The sequence below is a fragment of the Haliotis rubra genome, unplaced genomic scaffold, assembly GCF_003918875.1.
Source record: "Haliotis rubra isolate DU_JTF1 unplaced genomic scaffold, ASM391887v1 Scf416, whole genome shotgun sequence".
In the NCBI taxonomy this organism is placed as follows: Eukaryota; Metazoa; Mollusca; class Gastropoda; order Lepetellida; family Haliotidae; genus Haliotis; species Haliotis rubra.
In genome coordinates this window covers 412,705-428,089 of record NW_025767098.1, presented here as the reverse complement: position 1 = coordinate 428,089, position 15,385 = coordinate 412,705, and the positions used below count along the sequence as shown (strand labels likewise).

General features: G+C 37.2%; 2 protein-coding genes and 1 long non-coding RNA gene across 3 annotated transcripts in view; 2 read left to right on the top strand and 1 right to left on the bottom strand.

The window, feature by feature from the left end:
* The window catches only part of LOC124288372, a 16,873-nt gene extending 12,491 nt beyond the window's left edge, over nt 1-4,382 (bottom strand). Inside the window, exon 1 of the long non-coding RNA XR_006901431.1 lies at nt 4,296-4,382. This is a non-coding gene — a long non-coding RNA (uncharacterized LOC124288372). The remainder of the gene's footprint in view (nt 1-4,295) is intronic.
* The window catches only part of LOC124288371 (protein CLN8-like), a 25,759-nt gene extending 10,374 nt beyond the window's left edge, over nt 1-15,385 (top strand). Inside the window, exon 2 of the mRNA XM_046724885.1 lies at nt 14,291-15,385. Coding sequence (XP_046580841.1) covers nt 14,295-15,182 — 888 coding nt within the window. The 5' untranslated portion in view covers nt 14,291-14,294 and the 3' untranslated portion in view covers nt 15,183-15,385. The remainder of the gene's footprint in view (nt 1-14,290) is intronic.
* On the top strand, nt 2,512-7,326 carry LOC124288370 (protein CLN8-like). The gene is given in 3 exon segments (XM_046724884.1): nt 2,512-2,864; nt 4,203-4,965; nt 4,967-7,326. Coding segments are annotated over 2 exon segments (888 nt in total). The 5' UTR covers nt 2,512-2,864; nt 4,203-4,206; the 3' UTR covers nt 5,096-7,326.

Here is a 15,385-nt window from a genome sequence, read left to right as displayed (position 1 = left end):
CATAACTATTTCATAATATAGCACGTAGAACATAACGAGGGGACACTGTATAGTATATACAGCATAACTGTTTCATAATATAGCACGTAGAACATAACGAGGGGACTCTGTATAGTATATACAGCATAACTGTTTTATAATATAGCACGTAGAACATAACGAGGGGTCACTGTATAGTATATACAGCATAACTATTTCATAATATAGCACGTAGAACATAACGAGGGGACTCTGTATAGTATATACAGCATAACTGTTTTATAATATAGCACGTAGAACATAACGAGGGGACACTGTATAGTATATACAGCATAACTATTTTATAATATAGCACGTAGAACATAACGAGGGGACACTGTATAGTATATAGAACATAACTATTTCATAATATAGCATATAGAACATAACGAGGGGACACTGTATAGTATATAGAGCATACATATTTTATAATATAGTATGTAGAACATAACGAGAGGACACTGTATAGTATATAGAGCATAACTATTTCATAATATAGCACGTAGAACATAACGAGGGGACGCTGTATAGTATATACAGCATAACTATTTTATAAGATAGCATATAGAACATAACGAGGGGACACTGTATAGTAATTAGAACATAACTATTTTATAAGATAGCATATAGAACATAACGAGGGGACACTGTATAGTATATAGAACATAATTATTTTATAATATAGTATACAGAGCATAACTTATTTCATAATATAGCATGTAGAATATAACGAGGGGACACTGTATAGTATATAGAGCATACATATTTCGTAATATAGTATGTAGAACATAACGAGGGGACACTGTTTAGTATATAGAACATAACTATTTTATAATATAGTATGTAGAACATAACGAGGGGACACTGTATAGTATATAGAGCATAACTATTTCATAATATAGTATGTGGAACATAACGAGTCTCCTATAGTAGAAAATAACTTTGACTGAGTTATAGCGCCATCAGGTGTTTCAATATGGTGACTTCAATATAGTGGACACATTTGTCAATGGTGACATTGTTCTGTTGTATTCTGAAGCTATGGCTAAGTGCCATGGAATGAATTTAATCCACAGAAAGGATTATACGTGGGTGATGAGTCCGAGTTCTACTAGATATACAGTACAACCAGAATTTTTTGAGAATTTAAGATTGTAAATTTTGTTTTAAAAATTCACTCATTACTCACGTATTAAATGTCAATATTAGCAGAACCGAACTCCAGATTCAAAGACAGGTGAACAGTTAGTATTTTGTCAAGTCACCATGGACAGCAATGCAGCGGGGCATACTACTGATCAAAGAAGTTAGAAAGTCGTGGTCCATGCTGTCCCAATATCGGATCCCTCTTCTTTCATTTCAGCAATATTTGTCAGATTTTTCTTATCGACACTTTCCTTCATAAGTCCCCAAATGCTTTCTATTGGATTTAAGTCAGGGCTATAGCTTGGCCAATCCAATAATGTCATATTTTGGGTCCGAAACCAGGCCTGTGAATGCTTTGAACGATGTTTTGGGTCGTTGTCCTGCTGGAAAATCCAAACATATCCATAGAACACGTGAGCAGATGGAAGTAAATAGCCCTCGAGAATATCTGTGTACCGCTCACTGTTCATATTCCCTTCAAATACACAGAGGGGCGTTGACCCAAACATAGATATGCCACCCCACACGTTAAATTTCGGACTGTACTTTGGGCGCTGATACAAAGGTTTTTCAGTTTGTTTGGTCCAGAATTTTAGTGTATTAGGAAACAGCCACACAGAACTTTCATCTGAGAAAATCACATTGTCCCAGTTAAAATTTCTATGCTGTAAGCACCAGTTCAACCTACGCTCCTTTTGTTCAGGTTTCATGATCGGTGATGGAATTCCTCGACTTTTCTGCCAACCCATTGCATGCAACTCAGTTCTAATTGTCTCCTCACAGACGGCCACAGTTCCTCTAAATCAATCATATCCAGCCTTAAGTTTTCTAAACTCCTTCGTTTATATTTTGAAACAAGAATACCAAGCCGTCTCCGGTCACCGACAGTCAATTTTCTGGGCCTACCTGCGCCTCCCTTGTGCTCAATGCCATATCCATTTGCAATATTTTTCAAAACACGATAAACAGTGGACAAAGGGATGCCTGTTCTACTTGAAATCACTTAAGCTGATCTGATGTCCTTGTTATAATACTCTAAAATCACTTTAGCTGATCTGATGTCCTTGTTATAATACTCTAACATCAACTTCCTCTTCTCTAAATCATCCATACTAAGGATCACTGAAAATGTCGTCTGCTAGCAAGTAAACACAGGGGGATAACTCTTCACAAACTAATGAAAAAGGATTAACGGAGTTGTCTCTCTTGAATGAAACCAAGCACTTGATAGCTGGTCAAGGTTGTTTATACTAAAAATCCAATTAAGCATATTCCTAAAATTCTCAATAATTTCTGGTCATACTATATAAATATATAAGTTTATAAACCTTTTCGACGATGATTATTAATGCCATCAACATGTCTCTTCAATATTTCCATTTTCAGATCCGTTTACGAGATATGCTCTTTGTGTCATTTTAATAAAGTATAATATATCATATAAAAAACCTGAACCAGGCTTTCAAATGCTTTGTCATATGGAGAGCTATTACTGCTGCTATTGCATGCTTTGCCTCGCTTTCACTGTGTATGACACCGACAGCAGCCAGATGCGTGGTTATCTGGGAGGTTGTACCTTGTACAGCATGTTGTCACGTGGGGTCACATTGTTTATTGATATAAACATCGACATCGGAGTACCTAGTTACTTGGGTCAGGGGATTATAACACAGCCATCAACAAAGGCTCTCCACATCAAGGTAAGTCCACCATACACCCAGACAAAACACACTATCTGGCATTGTGTCTGTCTAAATGAAAAATAATAGTCTGTGGAACTAACAGCTTTTGTCAGAATTTCTGTCGACAGAAGCATCATGGATATTTTAAGAATAACTGTTAAATATTCAAGATTATCCTGTGCAAAGTTCATGGTTCACATTCGTGAGCTTGTACCCTATGGACTTTGACATCTTACATATGTTATATTTGGGATTACACTTCTTCTGTAAATTAGAAATTATTGTACTCGCAGCGATCTAACCCACTCAGCCATCGCTGTCCAGAAAATGGAATGCTGACAACCGATCTGCCGTCTAGAGCCGCATAGATGTCTTTAGTCCTATCATAACTCGGGGGATAATGAGTGAATTAATTCAAATACCATATTGATCGTATTTTGACTACATCGAGAGTATCAATATTTTTAATTAAAAGAATTTAACTATTTTGTCTGCAGTGTTTTGATCGAAATGTTCCTATCTAAGCGTGATACGTAGGCTAGCGAACCTATGACGAACCTGGTGACACTGGAGTGTATGTCGACTCGATAAGATAACAGAAGATACCTGAACTATTGGGTTATCAGTTAATTAGACGAACACGCGTGACAAGCACAGAAACAGCACGTGGACAATTTACGTGACGCGGAAGAAAATAAGGTGACACCACTAACTGGCAGCTAAAACTCGAACTTGTTATTTGCTTAATGCCGCAATGCTGGAGCTGTGTATGGCGCGGGGTGGGACACACACACATGCACGCACACACACAGAAGTGCATGGCAGCGTATTGGAGAAAGTGGTATACATTTCACATTAAGTACATGTTTCCACTAAGTTGATTACACGTGGTTAAACCTGTGTTTCTGCATATTTTTTACTTCATATTCTATAAGTGTAATTGCTTAGCTGATGTAAGGAAGGGGGTTGCCTCGGGATCCGAGTATGCGGGGGTTACTCAGAGATAACCTAGGTGAAGGTGTGGTGTTCCTGTGCCAGGACATTACGGAGTTACCAAGCATATAGACGTCATAACACATTAACTCAGTTGATATATGGCACTCGATTGAAATGTTTTGCATTAGTATAAGTATCTATGCCTATTTATACCTGTCTATGCCTATCTACATATATATGTACCTATCTATGGCTATCGTCACCTAATATTTTTGATGATATTGTTGGAAAGAGCGAACACAAATTTACACCAATACCACCCCCCCTCCCCAAATATGCATGGTCCCCAGAGTTGTTCTTCAATATGCATGCATTGTATAATCTACTCAAGACGCTATACTGTCACATTGATTGTTTCAGCGACATGGCGGAGAAACCCGAGGTCCACGATCCCACATGGGAGATAGTCCAGTATCTACATCCCAGTTTGGTGAACCTCAACTACCAACTCACCTCAACAAAACTTGCCGTCGTCACCAGCAGCTTTGTGTTCTTCTTCGCTGTCTATGTGGTGTCCGCTTTAACGGCGTCCTTCACCTCCACGTACAGATCACTACGTGTCAAAGAGAAGGTGTTCTGGAATTTAGCCGTTGTCAGAGCCGTGTTCGGCGTCTTTGGGGCTGTCATTGGACTCTGGGCTGTCTTCAACAAATCGGCAATGGACAACGATGTTGTCTTTGGAACAACACAGACGGGTTATTTCGCACTGTGTGTAACGGAAGGATTTTTCATTTTTGAATGCTCTGCGCTTGCTATATCAGACATAATCTTCAAATCGTTTAACATACTGCTCAATCTCCATCACTGGTTATCTTTGACTGGATATTGCGTGGTCCTCTGTGTGGACGCTGGTCATTGTTTCGCCACCAAGGGACTTTTGCTGGAAATGAGCACCCCGTTCTCAGCACTCTGTTGGACATTGTTGAAGTGCGGCAAGGAACGCACATTCCTGTGGAAGGCCAATCAGTTCCTGCTAGTTCACACCTTCCATTGCAGGAACATTGTGGAATGGCTGTTAATTTATATCACCTACCAGAACTGGCCTCATATCTGGTCGAGCATGCCCCTGTCCGTCTTCTTGTGTCTGTACATACAGCTACCTATTGTCACACTCATCATGACCCCCCTACTGGACGTACAAAAAGACTGAACAGATGTTCAACCCAGTAGATTGGAATTTCACGAGAAACAACAAGCAATCCGAGATGAACAAAGACGCTGAGACGAACGGAACTGTGAAAAAAAATGACTGAACGTTTTTAACTTATATTGACTTTTCCATGTATCTCTTTCCGATAAGATGGAAACCTAACCAAATTCACACGTCATTCAAGTCATCTTAATCGTGACCAGCATGTCACCAATATCATGTGACCAACATGACAAGATGGCGGAATGTATTATATGCTCTAACATTGTAATTTATCTATCATATCCAGCTTAATCGAAGCACAAACGCCCTCTGTTTAGAAGATTTGATAGTGTATCGGTGTTATTTTGGCTAAGGATAAACCCTTTAGCTTCCTACAGATAGTCCTCATGTTTCGAGAACACCGTTGAAGAAGACGGCCTCAACCTTTCTGGTCTGTTTTGAAAGAAAGCTTAGCTGTTGGGGAAACTTTTCGAAGATGGACCGACCTCCACGTCAACATGTTGTAACGTTTATCAGTGTCAATGTTCCATAAATATTTACTTATGTTATATACCTGTACATCGTTTTAGTATATAGTGAAACTGTCACAACAGTTATGTTAACTAAAATTCGATTTCATATATACTCATACATGTATTGTTCGTCAAAACCTATACTAATATATGTTATACTATATTGGTTTAGTTTTCATTGTCTAATTTACCTAAGGACCCAAACTACACTGTGGAATAAAAACGATACAGCGTTAGATTACAGCTAAACTTAGAAATGTACACAAAATGCGGCTGATGAAGCATAATGGTGTCCTATGTTTGTGTTGTTAGTGGCTTATAGCCTGGTAGTTTTTGATCAGCCTGCTGTCTAGCCTTTTAACTCAATTTGTATCCTGTTGGTTTTATTCTGAAACTGTGATATACCCATCTAGTTTACTGTTCCTTGTCGACAGATATATTAAAACGAACACTGTTTTATCTTTATATGACTGTTACAGTTACAGTACATTTGCTTCCTGCATGGACCCTAGTTGATTAATATCGTCCCTTGAGATGCTGGTGATCTTTGCACAGTTAACAATACATTAAAAGAACATATTTACTACAATTAAAGTCACGGACAATGAAAAAGACTATAAAAGGAATGGGACATACATAGCCTCTCCGGGGGAGACTAATTGTACGCTACCTCAACTTCCTCTGAAGGTATAGCCACTAATAATCAAAGTTATGTAGTCATTCTCACAAATTAAACCTCATGCACAAATTGCAATACATATCAAAAATTTATCAATGAAATCAATTTCTTTTAAAAACTCACTGATGAAATGAACTTGTACATTATTTAAAAAGATCTTTTATCGTTTTCACATTGAAATACTTATCGCGTGTGATGGAAAATGCACGTGATGAGTGAAGCGTTAGCAACAAACCAACAAGTGTCAGTGTAAGCACTGTTTTAGGGACCTAATGATATTCTTTTTCTCTCTTTTCATCATATCAGAATGTTTTTGAATGACCTCATCTGTGATCCCGCTGAGGCATTCCGTGGGCCCAACAACCAGTTATTCAGCTGATCACATGCACAGCTGATTCGATGGCCTTAAATCAAATGATAAAATCACATCTTCATAAAGGCCAATGTCATGGCACACGTGCACGCTTACTATTAACATCGCGAGCGATTTGTCCACAAGTAAAATCATGGGCGAGGCGTTCTTGTAAATATGATAATCACATGAGATACTCTACTATAGTGACATAAATGGACATGATAGTAAGAGTGGGATAGTTACATAGTGGGCCATGTACCCTTAAATTTTTTCGCTGGAAATAGATATAATACTATAGTACCATCCACAGCATTGTCTTTGAATATGCCGCTCAATAATATAGAGGTGTAGAGAGACAGACAGACAGACAGACAGACAGACAGAGACAGACAGAGAGACTGACTGACTGACAGATAGGTAGATAGATACGATCGAGTCTGGACAGTCCAGTGAACGATATAGTGAGCAACGGTCGGGGTACAATGCTGCTGTCAACCGAGTAACTGAAACTGACCCATCTGGTCGCCTCTTACTAACCCGGCGGATGCAGTCACGAGGTTACACTGTCATGTGCAGAAGATGGCGGTATAGTGTGTAGTACGATATTACTCTCTAAAATACTGTATATTGTGTACATTACGATATTGTACTTTAACAGTGTATGGAACATAACGATAGTACAGTGTATTTTGTGTAGAACATAATGGTATTTTATTGCATCGTGTGTAGAGCATGAAGATTTTGCACTATACGGTGTGTAGAACAAATAAAGAAGTTGTTATCCATGTATTTGTCTTGCATTATTACGATATCACAATGGATACTGTGTAGAACATGATATTATACTTTATATTTAGAATATGACGATATTGCCCTCTACAGTGTGTAAAAACAACAGATATTGCACAACACAGAGTATAGAACATACCGACATAACACTGTGTAAATATCTCAACTTCCTGTTTCACCAAGCTCAATACACGGTCAATTAACGACCTTGAGGTCATGTTTATGCTCTTATCAGCTGGCACACTGACTGCTGTAAGTTTCTACATTGGGTTTGAGAATAGAGCATCAATGCCTCTATTTTGGCTTTTATTTCTGTACATATTTTTGGCTTTTATCTCTTGTGTTTTCTACCAAACACATGCAGCGCCTGCATGTTCACTACTTTACTTTCCTTTACATGTCTGTTCTGTACCACTTTATAGTTATGTTAAAGAAAAAATCTGTTCCCACTGTTTGAAAGTTGAACCAACATATCATTCACAACCGGCTTTTCCCTTTATATCCTGTATGAACTATCTTACTCTAAATCATGTTAATTTAAAAAAAATATGTTTTTTTGCATCTGACTGTGGATAAAATTAAGAAAATTAGAATGGTTTCAGCTAACTGTAGAGGCCTAGCTGACACTAATAAAAGGAAAGAAGTTATGAATCTATACAGGAAAAAAACATCATATTCAATAATTTGTTTGCAGGACATCCATGTGGCTAAAGAAGATGTAAATAAAATTAAAATGAATGGGGTTTGCAAAGTATAATTGCACCCTTTAGATCTAACTCTAGAGGGGTGGCTATACTCTTTAATAATGACATTGATCTTACCATACACAGAACATTAGAGGATGAAAATGGTAATTATGTTATTGCTGATATAACTGTTGACGATAAAAGATTCACCCTTACAAATCTATATGGACCTAACAATGATGACCCAAATTTTTATCTAAAACTTTTCAACAATATTTGTAACTTTGATAATGAATCCATAGCTATTGTAGGGGATTGGAATTTGGTCATTGATCCTTCAGTTGATTTGGAAAATTATAAAAATATCAACAATCCTCAGGCTAGAAATATTGTATTAGACAAAATTGAATCCCTTGATCTTATAGACATTTGGAGAGAACTGAATCCTGATTTAAGAAAGTATACCTGGTGGAGAAAAAAGCCTAGACAACAAGCAAGGTTGGACTTTTTCTTAATTTCACAAGACTTGGTTAATATTTCACTTGATTCTGATATCATACCTGGTTATAAAACAGATCATTCAGCCATTAGCTTTACTTTTTCAAACACTATCAACCAAGAAAGAGGGAGGGGTTATTGGAAATTTAACACTTCCTTACTCTTACATCCTGAATATGCTGATTTAGTAAGATCAATCTTGAGGGATACAATTGAAGAATATTTAGATACTGAACATAATGGTGAAAATGTTGATGATTCGGATATTAAATTGAAGATTGATGATAGCTTATTCCTGGAAACTTTTCTGATGAAAGTAAGAGGAAAATCAATCTCTTTTTCATCTTTTCTCAAAAAGAAAACAATAAATAAGACCAGTGAATTGGAAATTAAAATCAAAGACTGTGAAGATGATATTAGAAAAGATTTCCAAAATATTAATGAATCCCTACTAGCTGACCTTACAAAATTAAAATTGGAACTACAACAAATTAAAGAAGAAGAGATAAGAGGAATTCAACTTAGAAACAGAATCTTATGGTATGAAGAAGGAGAAACAGCAACAAAATACTTCTGCCATTTAGAAAATAGAAATTATGTCAGCAAAGCAATAAATAGAGTTATTACAGATAAGAATGAGGAAATTACTGACAGTAAATCAATATTAAATGAACTGAAAGAATTTTATAAAAAACTTTATTCTTCAGACAAGAAGAATTATAAAAATGATGACCACTTAGACAATGTAATAATTCCAATCTTGAGTGACCAATTTAGAGACAATTTGGAAAAAGAAATAGATATGAATGAAATATCATTTGCAGTAAAAAGTATGAAGAATAACAAAAGCCCTGGAATTGATGGATTTCCTATAGATTTCTTCAAGTATTTTTGGAAAGAACTCAAAATTTGGATTTTTAGATTTATCAATGATGTTTCAAGAAGAAATAAGATGTCTCTTACCATGAAGAGAGGAGTTATCACTTGTATACCTAAAGCTAATAAAGATAGGGCCTTATTAAAGAACTGGAGACCAATTACTTTATTAAATGCTTTGTATAAAATAATTAGTGCATGTATCTCTAACCGGTTAAAAATCACCTTAGACTCTTTGATACATAATAACCAGACTGGATTCATACCGGGTAGAACTCTTAGTGAAAATACAAGGTTATTATATGATCTTATATTTGAAACAAAGAAAAGAGATATTCCTGGTCTGCTGATCTTAATTGACTTCGAAAAAGCTTTTGACACAGTTTCTAAAGATTTTATCAACTCTGTTTTACTAAAATTTGGTTTTGGGCCACAGATTATACGCTGGATTAATTTATTAACTTATGATACAACATCATGTGTTATTCAGAATGGACATCTCTCTGATTTCTTCCCTAATGAGCGGGTTGCAGGCAAGGTGACCCAATATCGCCATATTTGTTTCTTTTGTAGCTGAAATCCTTGGATGTATGATAAGACAAAATGATGATATAAAGGGTATTGTAATTGATGTTCAGGAATATAAATTAGGACAATATGCTGATGATACTGAATTATTTTTAGATGAAAGTTTGTATGCTGCTATTGATACCATTAATACTTTTACAATATGTCAGGGTTAAGGATAAATATCGATAAGACTAAAGCAATCTGGATAGGCTCAAATGCAGGTAGCAGAGATATGATTTGTGAAGATTTGAATATAGAATGGCAAAGAAAGGAATTTGAAGTTTTGGGTATTAAATTCACACCTGATTTGAATGACTTATGGGTAATCAACACAAGAAAAAGACTTGAAGAAATTAATAGATTATTGGCAACATGGAGAAAAAGACATCTCACACTGATTGGCAAAATCACTGTAATTAAAACATTGGCTCTTTCAAAACTGGTTCACATTTTCAATTCTTTACCTAATCCACCTGATGAATTTATCACTTCCCTTGAGAGACTATTTTTCAGATTCATTTGGAACGACAAAAATGATAAAATTAAACGGAGCACTTTGAAAAAGGATTATACAGAAGGGGTTTACGCATGATAGATATTAAAACCTTTGTTAATGCCATGAAATTATCCACACTCAGACTCTATTTGAGAAAAACAAATATGAGTAATCCATGCAATTTTCCATTAAATGATATACTAAAATATGGAGCAAATTTTCAGAATATTGTTGAAATTGATAATCCTTTTGAAAGAGATTTTTATGGCATGGAAATTATACTGTAATAAGAATACCATAGAAGCAGACAACATTAAAGGAATTTTAGCACAACCTTTATGGCTGAATAATAATTTCAAAAAACCCAAATCACTTTATCAGGCATTGGGCTAAAAATGGAATTTTAACAATTAAGGACCTTTGTTATGAAGATGGTTTTATGTCTCTTGAAGATCTGAAGCTCAAATTTGATATTAGAGGTACATATATGGATCTTCGATATGTTTTCTATATCATACCTGAATCATGGAAATTGACCATAAAACAATACAGAAATATACATAACAATGATCTGGATGATAACTTTCTTCATAAAGATTTTATGGATTTGAAAAAAAGGTTCAAGATTATTTTATGATAAACTCTTATCTGACAATATTAAACCTCATATTTGCCTAAAATGGGAAAACTTATTTTACGATATTGATTTTGATTGGCGTATGATTTTTAATATTTGCAGAAGGAATGTGAAAGATGTAAAACTTTTAGACTTTCAATTTAAATTTTTGCACAGAATTATTTATACAAAAAAAGAACTTATGAAAATGAAACTGGTTGACAATGCAGTATGTAGCCTTTGTAATGTTGATAGTGAAACTTTATGTCATGTATATTGGGAATGTGTTGTAACCCAAACCTTCTGGAAGGAACTTGAAAACTGGATAATCCAAAATATACAGAAATTTGAAATAACAAAGACCTTGGTTTGGTTTGGAATTTTGGGTAATAAGCCATTACTAAATCATATAATCTTATCTGCTAAAAAATATATATATACTTGCACTTTGAAGAAAATAATTCCAAAAGTTAATAATTTTTTAAAAATTTGAAAGACATTTATACGGTTGAAAATTTCATATCCAGAAGGAACAATAAATCTGATAAATTTTCAGACAAATGGTTTCCTTTATTCTCAATATTTAATTTCTGACGTAATCTTTAATCAAAGGGGAATAATTTTACTGGAGTATATTCTCTCTATGCTATCAGTTGACCTAACATTTTTGTTGAACCCAATGAACTTTGATCATGTATTTATGCATTTATTGCTTTACTTTATATGCTTGTACTCAATTATGGGAACAAATAAAAGATTTGAAAAATCGTATTCCCCATGATGCGACGAAAACCGAGTCCTGTTGATGTGCTGTGTAGAACTATTGCATCAATGTATCTGGGTTGTCCAACGTTCCATAGAGTCCGTGTAGTTTCCGAACTGTGGCTTCCACCAACGCAGTGTGTACTAGTGATAAAAGGATACTTGCAGCGTCACCTGTCAGAGATTTCCTCAGAGCCTGGGCCATCAACACAGGTGGATATGTGGCGTCCTGAAGAAGACATTTTAATTCCAATTTCCATGATTCAAATGAGGCTTCATTCTCAGGTGCGTGTCTCAGTCCTTGATGTCTGGGTGTGAATTCCTCTATCTTCGGAGTGAACTTTCTGATCCGGTGTAGCAAAACATGGAGAAATAGGTCAAATCTGATATCGTCCTGTAGCTGATAAATAAACTAATCATCTTCCTCTTTTCTCTTCTGATATGAATAGAGTTTTCTCATCCCAATCCTCATCTCCGTTGCCATAACGATAGCTGAATAATTGCACAAAAACGAAATGATCCTACTTGAATGAGCACCGTGTAGTATGAGTTGATTCGCTAACACAAGAGTGTAGAGCTCCCTAGCTAGAACATGTGTAACTATGTGTCGGGATATTCAAATGAAGTAAGAGTATAACAAAGGCCGCACAATACTTCCCCAAAAAGGAGACTTGACTGATCCCCCAAACTGACACCATATCACATGTTTGAATACACAATATAAACTATTCACAGGGTGTTTGACAAACCTCATGTCATCTTACTGCTTTTGCAATGATTTATAGAGAACAGAGGGGATGTTGGTGGTGCAAGCATCAACTTCTTGCACAGAAAATGATTTTGGAAGAGGCTATACATATCACCACAACCTCTCCATGAGCTGGATTGACTTAAAATAGGATGTGACTGTCCCTCATGAATAGATTCTGAAGTCTCTGCATTGCATCGACCTCCCTGAGCGACTACTTGATTTACTCAAGTCTTTATTTAGTTGCTGGTCGACTTACTTGAGATGTACTCGCAAGGGCAGGTTCAGGTGCAGGCTTCCGAAACTATTCCAATCAGAAGGTGAATATTTCAAGGGGACCATTGTCGCCGCTTACTCATTTCCTTTACATGGATGATATAGAGCTCCTTGCCAAATGGGGATACCAATTCGAAAGAGCAGGTTCTCCTTGTCGAGTCCTTTTCTAATGATACTGGCATGACATTTCGACTCGACAAATGTAATACTCTTCATTTGAAACGTGGCAAGGTAATTAATGATGGGTCCGTCAGGGTACAAGGGGGAGAGGTTTTTGAGCATCTTGTGGAAGATCAGGCCTACAACTATCTTGGAATGCAAGTTCGAGACAAGCTCCAGAATTTCCAGATTCAACAAAAATACGGGCCGAGTATAAAACTCCTTAAAAACAAATCTGGAGCTCTGAGCTAAACTCTCGAAACAAGGTGAAAGTCACCAATACTTTTGCTGTGCCAGTCCTGTCCTATTCCTTTCGATTGGACAAAACAAGATATTCAGAGTCTTGACCGTCTGATTAATGTGGAGGCTCTTCGTGATAGAATTGTGTACTTTTGCACATATTTATTTATCGGATGATCTTCTGGTGATGCATGTCTAGACTCAGGATTTTAGGAATTCCACGGCTATTTAAGCGTGTCAAGGTTGTTGGACAGAATCTGGAATTTGAGGTGAATTTTGTTGATGACAATGTACTGCTGGACGGTACAGCGATGGGAGAAAACCAGGTGATGTTATTGACCAAGTCTGCCCAGAAGCTTTCTAAGAAGCCATTGCATGCAGTGTGTGGAACCGAATTGTAATTCAACCGACGCCTTCGCCTTGATGAAGTCGGCTGGTCTTAAATGTGTGTATGCCTATTTATACCTTTCTATGCCTATCTACACATATCTGTACCTATCTATAGCTATCTATGGCTATCTTCACCTATCGGTGAGTGAGTGAGTTATACGCCGCACTCAGCTATATGGCGGCGGTCTGTAAGTAATAGAGTCTGGACCAGACAATCCAGGGATCAACAGCATGAACATCGATTTGCGCAACTGGGAACCGATGACATGTGTCAACCAAGTCACCGAGCCTGACCACCCGATCCCGTTAGTCGCCTCTTATCACAAGCACGGGTTACCGAAGGTTCATTCTAACCTGGACCTTCACGGGTAGCCTATCTGTACTTATCTACACCCATCTATGCGTATCGTATAAAACTGGGTTGACAGACTTCATGGAAACGTCCTTTGCTACATTAAAAACAATAAAATTTTGGGGTCCTGAATATATTTGATGATATTGTTGGAAAGAGCGAACACAATTTTACACCAATAAACCCCCCACCCCCACCCCCAAATTCTATATGGTCCCCAGAGTTGTTCTTCAATATGCATGCCTTGTTTAATCTACTCAAGACTATATACTGTCATATTGATTGTTTCAGCGACATGGCGGAGAAACCCGAGGTCCTCGATCCCACATGGGAGATAGTCCAGTATCTACATCCCAGTCTGGTGAACCTCAACTACCAACTCACCTCAACAAAATTTGCCGTCGTCACCAGCAGCTTTGTGTTTTTCTACGCTGTCTATGTGGTGTCCGCTTTAACGGCGTCCTTCACCTCCACGTACAGATCGCTACGTATCAAAGAGAAGGTGTTCTGGAATTTAGCCGTTGTCAGAGCCGTGTTCGGCGTCTTTGGGGCTGTCATTGGACTCTGGGCTATCTTCAACAAATCGGCAATGGACAACGATGTTGTCTTTGGAACAACACAGACGAGTTATTTCGCACTGTGTGTAACGGAAGGATTTTTCATTTTTGAATGCTCTGCGCTTGCTATATCAGACATAATCTTCAAATCGTTTAACATACTGCTCAATCTCCATCACTGGTTATCTTTGACTGGATATTGCGTGGTCCTCTGTGTGGACGCTGGTCATTGTTTCGCCACCAAGGGACTTTTGCTGGAAATGAGCACCCCGTTCTCAGCACTCTGTTGGACATTGTTGAAGTGCGGCAAGGAACGCACATTCCTGTGGAAGGCCAATCAGTTCCTGCTAGTTCACACCTTCCATTGCAGGAACATTGTGGAATGGCTGTTAATTTATATCACCTACCAGAACTGGCCTCATATCTGGTCGAGCATGCCCCTGTCCGTCTTCTTGTGTCTGTACATACAGCTACCTATTGTCACACTCATCATGACCCCCTACTGGACGTACAAAAAGACTGAACAGATGTTCAACCCAGTAGACTGGAATTTCACGAGAAACAACAAGCACTCCGAGATGAACAAAGACGCTGAGACGAACGGAACTGTGAAAAAAAATGACTGAACGTTTTTAACTTATATTGACTTTTCCATGTATCTCTTTCCGATAAGATGGAAACCTAACCAAATTCACACGTCATTCAAGTCATCTTGATCGTGACCAGCATGCCACCAATGTCATGTGACCAACATGACAAGATGGCGGAATGTATTATATGCTCTAACATTGTAATTTATCTATCATATCCAGCTTAATCGAAGCACAAA